The following is a 12009-nucleotide window of genomic DNA, read 5'->3' as shown; positions in this document are numbered from 1 at the left end:
TGGAGTTTTTGTCCCACAGCATGATATCACAATCTGATCTGATTATTCTGACCAATGACAAGTCAAATCTTTTATTTACATTTCTAAACCGGGTGGATTGAGCCCTGAATGCTGATTGACTGAAAGCCGTGGAATATCAGACCGTATACCAAGGTCATGACCCAATTCATTTTTTTAACTAACCAGTTTATAATAGCAGTAAGGCACCTCTTGGTTTGTGGTATATGGCCAATATACCATGGCTAAGGGTTGTATCCAGGCACTCCGCGTTGCGTTGTGCGTAAGGACAACCCCTTAGCCGTGGTATATTGGCCGAATAACACACCTCTTCGGGCGTTATTGCTTAAATATATCCTCCTACTTTGAAGGGGTTAGCCGGGTAGGCTCTCTAGAGTCTAGACCAGGGGTATTCAACTCTGACCCTACGAGGTCTGGAGCCCGCTGGTTTTCTGTTCTACCTGATCATTAATTGCACCCACCTGGTGTCCCAGGTCTAAACCAGTCCCTGATTAGAGGGATTTTTTTTTTTTAAAGGAGTGGCACTTGCTTCAAGGTCTGGAGTTTAACATGTGGGGTCTATACGATCTTATCCGCCGATCAGGGCTGTGTATGTAAATATATTTACATTCATATCAACACACCCACACGATCAGACTGAGCATTTCAATGGCAAAAGGAGGCTCAGGAAAATAAATGATACCAAAAATATATTTTTTGTTATTTTCGTGAAATAAACACACACAGTGATTTATTAGACATGCAGCGACAATTTAAATATGCAATTAAAAATAACTTTGATTCACCTACGTTTGCTGTCGGCTACAATATTGATCTGTTGCAGCAGAATAGAGAGGATGAACCTTCTCTATGGCCTTATGTCATCCAGCGGACACACACACACACACACACACTGCCCCATCAGCCAGAGTACTAGACGTCCCGTGGGCCATTTGTTGGTCAGACCGCACAATAGAAAGCCTGGCTTTCCTTTGGTTTCCTTCCTTTGTTGAAACAATATGGTGTCCGAGTGGCCACACCAAATTGTATTCAAGAGGTTAATGGTAGAATCTGAGCCAAAAATGCAGCAGTAACCTTTGGGTTGTTTTCTTAGAGCTCTAGCAATTTAGCCAGTTCAGTTTCAACAACATTTCTTGTAAATAAGAATTTGTTCTTACCTGACTTGCCAGGTGAAATAAAAAAATATCTAACTTTGCATCTGCACTGTTCTTCAGGTAAAATGTTCAGTGGAAATTGGTAAAAGTCGTCCTTGTACATATGTTGTTTTTTTACTATACAATCATTGGTTTTTGTTTGGCTCGCATTTTAAAGTGAAAAATTGGAGTCTCGGCATCACTCTGTTGCCGTGGAATTGCCTGTATACTACTGCTGCTTACAGGAAACCCCCATGTAGACTGTTTGAGTCTTAAACTCTGTATTATGAATGTTCAGGTCTGAGTTGGTCTTCATAACCCCATAGGGAAATATAGTTTTCACTTCATACAGTACAACACATATGGGCAATTCCACAGTAACGGTATAACACTAACACTCAGATTGTGTCACTTTAAAATGTATGCCAAACAAAATCCATTGATTTCAAAGTTGAACAAACCAAGTCTAAGTCCAAGGACTACTACTTTTAAAATAAATTTAAAAAATGAAAATGTACCCCCTTTTTCTCCCCAATTTCGCTTTTACAATCTTGTCTCATCGCTGCAACTCCCCAACAGGCTCGGGATAGGCGAAGGTCGAGTCATGTGTCCTCCGAAACACGACCCGCCAAAACACGCTTCTCGACACACACTCGCTTAACACGGAAGCTGGCTGCACCAATGTGTCGGAGGAAACACCGTTCAACTGATGACTTTGTCAGCCTGCAGGCGCCCGGCCTGCCACAAGGAGTCGCTAGAGCACGATGAGCAAAGTAAAGCCCTTGCAGCCAAACCCTCCCCTAATCCGGACGACGCTGGGTGAATTGTGCACGGCCATATGAGACTCCCGGTCATGGCCAAACCGAACCCCAGGCTGTAGTGACGCTGCAACAATGCAATGCCTTAGACCGCTGCGCCGCTCGGGAGGCCCCCACAAGGACTACTTTTAACAATTTACACAGAGAATTTGACAAAAACACATTTACTTAAAGAAGAGTGCACACTCAAAAGTTTGGTCACAGAATGACGGTTTGTGCTGTTGATGCCATCATTCTGTTACCAAACTTTGCGTCTGCACTGTTCAAAGTAGTCCTTGTGCATAGAGTTGTATGGTTTGTTAAACTTTGAAAACAATGGCTTTTGTTTGGAATACATTTTACAGTGAAACATCTGAGTCTAAGCGTAATTCCGTTACCGTGGAATTGCCCATATGTAAAACCAGACACTGTAAAGTCACACTTTAAAACCACTATAGCAATCTGCCATTGACTCGACGTTATACCATTGACTGGGCTATCAAATGAAATGTCACGGAAAAGGTTATACCTATAATGTGTTAAAGCGTCTGCACGCTTCCCATCCGAAACAGTTTGCATATATTATGATGGAATTTCGAGCAGTTTTTTTCTTCTTTTTGGTCTTCGGGAAGGTTTTTTGGCTGGTCGTGCACACATGTTTTCTTCGGGAGGCAAGCTGAAGTTTGGAGCCAAGGTCTAAGCCCCTTCATTGGTCAACAATAAGGATTCATCAATGAAATGTTTGTTGTCATTCAACGATAGATGACTCGTTTTCATGCACATTATTTAACTTGAGAAATACTGCCCCAAACAATTTAGTTAGATTTAAAGTTGCACGACTAAGATCTACTCAGCAAAAACATCAAAAATGAATGACAGATTTCTTAAATTAATTTGGACTATTTTGAGGAAGTGTATACTGGCTACGGCATCTCAGGATGGACAAACAGTACTATTGCCGCTTTTAAGGGAGGCACCAGCCGAAACGAAGCATTTCGGAAGCCTATAGGCATTGTCACCACCCAGACTGTCCAGTAGATGGAGCTCCTGACGTGTTATGCTGTATATACACACAGACAGCTCTGTGAAAAGAGAGAGAGACAGAGAGAGTGAGAGGGCCCCACCATACAGATAGTAGCTCTACAATGAGCTCTGTCACTTCACACTGTACAAGTGCACTGGCTGGTCACTTCAACTCTTTTTTTTATGTACGTCCACAATTTGAAAGTGTGCAGAGAAGGAAAGATGCAGAGAGCAAAGAAGGATTTAAAAGAGAGGGATGAAGAGAGATGGAGAGTGGTGCAGGCCAGGTTAGATGCCCTCACTGCCCAGGATGTGTGTTATGGCTGGGAGGGAGGGAGGTTTTGCTGGAGCGTGTGCTGCTCTGCTCTAACCCTAATCCCTCTCTCTGATACACCATTGGCACATGCTATTCTAATCTCCCTGATTGAGGAAGGCAGAGGGAGGAGGGGTTGGAGTAAAAAGGGAAGAATGGAGGAGAGATTATAGGAGAGCGAGGGAGGGGAACGGAACGGAGAGGAGGAATGACCGAGGGAATGGTAAGGCTTAGCAAATGAAAATGGAGAAAGAGAGCGCGAAAGCAAGAGAGAGAGAGAGGGCGTTAGAGAGGGATAGGGGACCGGGGGACTGATCAGGATTATAACCTGTCATTACCCCTCCCTTTGACGTTGGTGAAAGATGACACCATATGACTCTGCAGATTCTCGCAGCTTCCGTGGTCAGATGACCCTAGAGCTGGGTCTTTCTCTCAAACCTGATCAGCAGCCGGCCTTTCCCCTGAGTGTCTCTCTCTCTCTCTCTCTCTCTCTCTCTCTCTCTCTCTCTCTCTGTCTGTATGTATGTGTACTTGCCCTAGTGCTACAGCAGCCTAGAGTGTGCTGTTCTCTTATTGGGAACATCCGTGGATGTCCCAGATTATTGGGTTTGTGTGGGCCTAGCAGAGAGGCCTTGTGGCCCAGAAGGACATTACATTACTGGCAGGTTAGATAGAGAGACAGCTGGAACCTCAGGAGGCCTGCTTGCTGGCTCTGTCTGATTCTGGTTGGGAGAATTCATGAATGATGCATCTTCTAAGTATCAAACATGACTTGTTGGTACAGTTAAAATGTAACACACTGATGTAAGAAATTATAACTATTGTAACTATTTTATTACCTCAAACTGTATGTGTAATCTGTGTGTGTGTTTCCCCTGCGGTATATATTTTGGCATTTGTCAAATGTTTCATCCATCCTAAACTGTCCTTCCTGGATCCCATTTGAATTCTAACCTTACACCACTGCTTGTCTCTGTCTCCCCCCTCAGAACCATGGCAGAGCTGGACCTGAGCCTGAGCGATGCTCTGATGGACAGTGTGCCCCAGGCTGGCCCGGAGGACCTGGTGGAGAGGGACTTTGTGGCCCAGCTGGAGGCCGAGGCCTTTGACGACCAGGTGGGCGAGACTGTGGGCAAGACGGACTACATCCCCCTGCTGGACAATGACGGGAACAGGGCAGGTGAGCTGACTGGAGGGGACGGGGTTAGGGGGATGAGGGGAACGGGAAGGAGGGAGGTCATTGAGTTCAGCCACGAACACAATCATAGGTCATAAGTGAAGGTGAGCATAAGGGGTTGGTTGATCAATTGATCGATGACAATGGGAATATGAATGAACACCTGCCATATGTACACTTATTAACCTACAGTGGATAACCTCAGACTGATGCACCGCTGGGCTTATCACTGTACATCCATCCTAACCAGGGGGCAGTGCTTAGTGAAGGGATGTGTAAGACTCTCTCAGGGCAATGCAGGGTGATGTGTAAGACTCTCTCAGAGCAATGCAGGGTGATGTGTAAGACTCACTCTTCTCTCAGGGTAATGCGGGGTGATGTGTAAGACTCACTCTTCTCTCTGGGTAATGCAGGGTGATGTGTAAGACTCACTCTTCTCTCAGGGTAATGCAGGGTGATGTGTAAGACTCAGGGCAGTGCAGGGTGATGTGTAAGACTCTCTCAGAGCAATGCAGGGTGATGTGTAAGACTCACTCTTCTCTCAGGGCAATGCAGGGTGATGTGTAAGACTCAGGGCAGTGCAGGGTGATGTGTAAGACTCTCTCAGAGCAATGCAGGGTGATGTGTAAGACTCACTCTTCTCTCAGGGCAATGCAGGGTGATGTGTAAGACTCACTCTTCTCTCAGGGTAATGCAGGGTGATGTGTAAGACTCACTCTTCTCTCTGGGTAATGCAGGGTGATGTGTAAGACTTACTCTTCTCTCAGGGTAATGCAGGGTGATGTGTAAGACTCAGGGCAGTGCAGGGTGATGTGTAAGACTCTCTCAGAGCAATGCAGGGTGATGTGTAAGACTCACTCTTCTCTCAGGGCAAGGCAGGGTGATGTGTAAGACTCACTCTTCTCTCTGTGTAATGCAGGGTGATGTGTAAGACTCACTTTTCTCTCAGGGTAATGCAGGGTGATGTGTAAGACTCACTCTTCTCTCAGGGTAATGCAGGGTGATGTGTAAGACTTAGGGCAGTGCAGGGTGATGTGTAAGACTCACTCTTCTCTTAGAGTAATGCAGGGGGATGTGTAAGACTCACACTTCTCTCAGGGTAATGCAGGGGGATGTGTAAGACTCAGGGCAGTGCAGGGTGATGTGTAAGACTCGCTCTTCTCTTAGAGTAATGCAGGGTGATGTGTAAGACTCACTCTTCTCTTAGAGTAATGCAGGGGGATGTGTAAGACTCACTCTTCTCGCTGGGTAATGCAGGGTGATGTAAGACTCACTCTTCTCTCAGGGTAATGCAGGGTGATGTGTAAGACTCAGGGCAGTGCAGGGTGATGTGTAAGACTCACTCTTCTCTCTGGGTAATGCAGGGTGATGTGAAAGACTCACTCTTCTCTTAGAGTAATGCAGGGGGATGTGTAAGACTCACACTTCTCTCAGGGTAATGTGCTTGGCTTTTATTGTTCCCATCTCCATCAATTACGTCCTTCCATCTATTCTACCTTCCTGGGAGAGATGAGCGAGAGAAAGAAAGAAAGAGAGCTCTACAAATCTTCTTTCACATTATCCCCACGCCACACACTAACATGGGTGTATATCTATTACCCATGTATGTTTCTGTAATTGTACTGTATGTGTGTGTCTGTCTATAATTTGATTATGGTGTGTCCAAGTCTGTAAATTGTTATGTCTGATATTTGTCTGAAACGTTTTCCCCGCTGCTGTTGTCTTGGTTGGATCAGGTATCCCTTGAAAAACCTATTTGATCTCAATGAGACTAACCCGGATGAATGAAGGTTAAACGAACAATAGGTGGCCGTACTGGAGCGCATGCAGCCAGGCGTCTTAGAGTTTCACATGCTGTATGAGCAGATCATGCATGTTCTAATGAAATGAAACCCAGGATTAGTCCTTAGCGTATGGGCTTCACCATCTACACCCAACCGATACCACCTTTAATCCATGGTATTGAATGTGCGGATAGCTGCCAACGTCTAATCTCACTTTAATTCAGACCTCCATGGTTTCTGGGAAGGGCTTCCATAATTAGGCACGTAACTAGGCCCAACGGTGTAGGCAAACTACAATCCTAAAAGTGAGAAGAAGCGTGTGTGCGACGTTACATGGCCTTATGTAAGCAGCTCCAGATAAGAGACTGATGAAGCCAGACAGCGCTGGACAAGCCCTGCCATTTTGGGTCTGACGGTGTGTCACTCCAGCGGCTGCGGCCTGATTTTAGTGGAGTGTTTGTGTGTGGGTCCAGCAGACTGTGACTCAGCTGTAGGCCACGTCTCTTGTCCAGACAGTCTGTCCAGAGTTGCAGACTGTGTGTGGGCAGTTTTCCATGATGGTCAACTTCAGAAGTACCTTAGGCAGAAATTAAGTGTTGGTTCCAGCTGACGCACCAACACGCCTTGTTGTTGTTGTTGTTGGTGTGTGTGTGTGTGTGTGTGTGTGTGTGAGCAGATGCCGACTCTGTGTTGGAGAATGGCGAGCAGGACGCCCAAGGGGCACAAAAACCTGGTAAGAGTTGATTCCCAGAATTTTCCACTATGTCCCCGGCCACTCTGAACGTACCACCTGATCATTCTCATGCACCTTCGTTCATCACGCCTCTTTCTGGTCCTTTACTTCCTACTTCCTGTGTCCTCGTCATTTGCTTGAGTTATTTCTCTTTTTGAGTGTTTTGACTGTGTGTGGTTGGGTTGGCTCCATTCTTACTTGTATAGTCAACCAAGGAATTTCAGGGCAGGATGTGTAAGGTTTGTTATATAGTGGTAGTTGAGGATGTGTAAGGTTAGTTATATATTGGTTGTACAGGATGTGTAAGGTTAGTTATATATTGGTAGTACAGGATGTGTAAGGTTAGTTATATAATGGTAGTCCAGGATGTGTAAGGTTAGTTATATATTGGTAGTCCGGGATGTGTAAGGCTAGTTATATATTGGTAGTCCAGGATGTGTAAGGTTAGTTATATATTGGTAGTACAGGATGTGTAAGGTTAGTTATATATTGGTAGTCCAGGATGTGTAAGGTTAGTTATATATTGGTAGTACGGGATGTGTAAGGTTAGTTATATATTGGTAGTCCAGGATGTGTAAGGTTAGTTATATAATGGTAGTCCAGGATGTGTAAGGTTAGTTATATATTGGTAGTACAGGATGTGTAAGGTTAGTTATATATTGGTAGTCCAGGATGTGTAAGGTTAGTTATATATTGGTAGTACAGGATGTGTAAGGTTAGTTATATTATATATTGGTAGTTATATATTGGTAGTCCAGGATGTGTAAGGTTAGTTATATAATTGTAGTGCAGGATGTGTAAGGTTAGTTATATATTGGTAGTTATATATTGGTAGTACAGGATGTGTAAGGTTAGTTATATATTTGTAGTACAGGATGTGTAAGGTTAGTTATATATTGGTAGTACAGGATGTGTAAGGTTAGTTATATATTGGTAGTCCAGGATGTGTAAGGTTAGTTATATATTGGTGGTTATATATTGGTAGTCCATGATGTGTAAGGTTAGTTATATATTGGTAGTCCATGATGTATAAGGTTAGTTATATACTGGTAGTCCAGGATGTGTAAGGTTAGTTATATATTTGTAGTACAGGATGTGTAAGGTTAGTTATATATTTGTAGTTATATATTGGTAGTCCAGGATGTGTAAGGTTAGTTATATATTTGTAGTACAGGATGTGTAAGGTTAGTTATATATTGGTAGTCCAGGATGTGTAAGGTTAGTTATATAATGGTAGTCCAGGATGTGTAAGGTTAGTTATATATTGGTAGTCCAGGATGTGTAAGGTTAGTTATATATTTGTAGTCCAGGATGTGTAAGGTTAGTTATATATTGGTAGTCCAGGATGTGTAAGGTTAGTTATATAATGGTAGTCCAGGATGTGTAAGGTTAGTTATATATTGGTAGTCCAGGATGTGTAAGGTTAGTTATATATTTGTAGTCCAGGATGTGTAAGGTTAGTTATATATTGGTAGTCCAGGATGTGTAAGGCTAGTTATATATTGGTAGTCCGGGATGTGTAAGGTTAGTTATATATTTGTAGTCCAGGATGTGTAAGGTTAGTTATATATTGGTAGTCCAGGATGTGTAAGGTTAGTTATATATTGGTAGTTATATATTGGTTGTACAGGATGTGTAAGGTTAGTTATATATTGGTAGTTATATATTGGTAGTCCAGGATGTGTAAGGTTAGTTATATATTGGTAGTTATATATTGGTTGTACAGGATGTGTAAGGTTAGTTATATATTGGTAGTCCAGGATGTGTAAGGTTAGTTATATATTGGTAGTTATATATTGGTTGTACAGGATGTGTAAGGTTAGTTATATATTGGTAGTCCAGGATGTGTAAGGTTAGTTATATATTGGTAGTTATATATTGGTTGTACAGGATGTGTAAGGTTAGTTATATATTGGTAGTCCAGGATGTGTAAGGTTAGTTATATATTGGTTGGACCTTTTTGAGGCATCGTGTCACACACTGTAAAAGTACAAGGCCGTTATTCTGTCTTTAATTTCCTATTTATAGCGAGGTTCATCTTTACCTTGCTCTTCTCTCTCACCTGTATCCGAGAGGCTGAATAGCCATCACTACTGTTCACAGGAACTCTATAGAAGTTACAGAATCTCCTGAATTGTGCATAAGAACCTTGAAGGGACAAGAAAGAAGGTGTTTCTGTGAACACTCATGTTCTGTGAACACTCTCAAGTGCTGCCGTGGATCACTTCAGTTTCTCAAGCGCTGAAGTGCTGTCTACTCTCGTCCTTCCATCTAAAAGGAGGTGTTCTGTGACTAGCTGAGCAGTCTTTATCAGAGTGTTCTGCCTATCTGACGGAAGCTTCATTATTGCCTGTCGCCTCTGAGGTAATTAACTAACTGCAGCACTGGAGGGATGAAATGAACTCTGCTCTGCCGTTATGCCATCTCCTATTGAACGGCACTTTTAATTACCCACTAACAGACAAACGTGTGCCGTAGGACGTCTGCATATATTTCAATACAATTCAGCAAGGGGAATTCCACTTCATGTGTGTCTGTGTGTGTCTGTGTGTGTGTGTGTGTGTGTGTGTGCGCGTGTGTGTGCTTTGTGCACTCCTTTTCTTTCTTTGCTTCCATTTGCTCAGTCTCATTCCTTTGCCATTCTGACAATTCCAATCCACCACATGACCCTTTCTTGAAATACTGTGCATGACCTTGATGAGGTTGAAATTGCATGGAGGAAATAGTTAGTGTGATGCACCCATGCTCTGTTACACCAACACATACTTACCACACAAGTACAGTCCGACTCTCTCTCCCTTCAGCCCAGGTTGAGTTGAATAAGACTAGAGAGCTTGTGCCCGTTGGCAGTGTGGCTGTGCCCAGCATGTCATAGTGCCCGCCTGCCTTGCCCATCTGACCGTGGGTCGATGGGAGGGTGTTACTGGGGAGCAGGACTGCGGGCGGTCGTCTGGGTTGGCATGACCTCTGTCCGTCTGTCTGTCTCTGTCCCCCGATCTGTTTGCATGCCTCGGTCAGCCTCAGTCACTGCGGTTACAAACTGTGTCTGAGTGTGTGGGGGCAGTATGTGTGTGTGGCAGGGATATGCTGTGGGACAGGGGTGCTCTCAGGGAGGATGTATTCTGGACTTCCAGACCAGGCTCCAGACTTGGAGCCTGTATTCACTTAATCCTGTCTGACTCTTGATTTGCCTCAAATCCACTGTAGGACACAAGAGGATGTCATCAGCTATATCATAGCGATGTTGCGTAAATAGAAGATATGTCTAAATGAAATAATGTCTACCCATTGATAGTAGGAGATTAAGACATGTTTATATGAAATAACGTCTACCCATTGATAGTAGGAGATTAAGACATGTTTATATGAAATAACGTCTACCCATTGATAGTAGGAGATTAAGACATGTTTATATGAAATAACATCTACCCATTGATAGTAGGAGATTAAGACATGTTTATATGAAATAACGTCTACCCATTGATAGTAGGAGATTAAGACATGTTTATATGAAATAACGTCTACCCATTGATAGTAGGAGATTAAGACATGTTTATATGAAATAACATCTACCCATTGATAGTAGGAGATTAAGACATGTTTATATGAAATAACGTCTACCCATTGATAGTAGGAGATTAAGACATGTTTATATGAAATAACGTCTACCCATTGATAGTAGGAGATTAAGACATGTTTATATGAAATAACGTCTACCCATTGATAGTAGGAGATTAAGACATGTTTATATGAAATAACGTCTACCCATTGATAGTAGGAGATTAAGACATGTTTATATGAAATAACGTCTACCCATTGATAGTAGGAGATTAAGACATGTTTATATGAAATAACATCTACCCATTGATAGTAGGAGATTAAGACATGTTTATATGAAATAACGTCTACCCATTGATAGTAGGAGATTAAGACATGTTTATATGAAATAACGTCTACCCATTGATAGTAGGAGATTAAGACATGTTTATATGAAATAACGTCTACCCATTGATAGTAGGAGATTAAGACATGTTTATATGAAATAACGTCTACCCATTGATAGTAGGAGATTAAGACATGTTTATATGAAATAACGTCTACCCATTGATAGTAGGAGATTAAGACATGTTTATATGAAATAACGTCTACCCATTGATAGTAGGAGATTAAGACATGTTTATATGAAATAACGTCTACCCATTGATAGTAGGAGATTAAGACATGTTTATATGAAATAACGTCTACCCATTGATAGTAGGAGATTAAGACATGTTTATATGAAATAACGTCTACCCATTGATAGTAGGAGATTAAGACATGTTTATATGAAATAACGTCTACCCATTGATAGTAGGAGATTAAGATGTGTTTTTTATATATATAATAGCACCTACTGGTGATGCAATTGTGCTAGGCTACTTGCACGTAGCATCTAGTCTTTTCTGGGTACATTGATTCCATTTATCATTATCAAAAGTAACCTTTTGTAGAGTAGAGTAGAGTAGAGTAGAGGCAGGAGGTATAAGTAGTAACTAGATCAGAGAATTGAGACGTAAGGTAAATGCAGAGACGGTGGGCAACATTTGGGAGCCATGAGAATGAGTGTGTGTGTTTGTGTTTGTGCTGCATGATGCAACTGGCTGCGATGCATGTAGGTATGCCACTGCATGGGCAAATGCTTGGAGTAGGCAGAACTGGTTCTGTTGTGATCACTTTTACTAACCAGCACTGTTGTTCTCTTCCCTATCGCCCCTCTCACCCACCATGTCCCCCCACTCCTATTCATACTCTTATCTCTCCTATCTACCATTCATCTCTCTGTCTGAGTGTCTCTCTCTTCTCTCATCCTCTTTTTCTTCCTCTCTTCCCTATCTCCCCTCTCACCCACCATGTCCCCCCACTCCTATTCATACTCTTATCTCTCCTATCTACCATTCATCTCTCTGTCTGAGTGTCTCTCTCTCTCTTCTCTCATCCTCTTTTTCTTCCTCTCTTCCCTATCTCCCCTCTCACCCACCATGTCCCCCAACT

The 12009-nt window shown here is 42.7% G+C and overlaps 1 protein-coding gene across 8 annotated transcripts in view; it reads left to right on the top strand.

The window, feature by feature from the left end:
• Positions 1–12009, top strand: part of LOC110489787 (microtubule-associated protein 4) — a 122134-nt gene that overhangs the window by 26419 nt on the left and 83706 nt on the right. For 7 of the 8 annotated variants that reach the window (XM_036944056.1, XM_036944049.1, XM_036944054.1 and 4 more), the window contains exons 2-3: positions 4274–4464; positions 6922–6978. In XM_036944056.1, the coding sequence (XP_036799951.1) occupies positions 4278–4464; positions 6922–6978 (244 nt within the window). In that variant the 5' untranslated portion in view covers positions 4274–4277. The remainder of the gene's footprint in view (positions 1–4273; positions 4465–6921; positions 6979–12009) is intronic. The other variant, XM_036944051.1, reaches the window with a different exon arrangement.

Source organism: Oncorhynchus mykiss, chromosome 15 (assembly GCF_013265735.2).
Source record: "Oncorhynchus mykiss isolate Arlee chromosome 15, USDA_OmykA_1.1, whole genome shotgun sequence".
Lineage (NCBI taxonomy): Eukaryota > Metazoa > Chordata > Actinopteri > Salmoniformes > Salmonidae > Oncorhynchus > Oncorhynchus mykiss.
The sequence above is the reverse complement of the archived record's forward strand: the minus strand, read 5'-3'. Positions and strand labels throughout refer to the sequence as shown.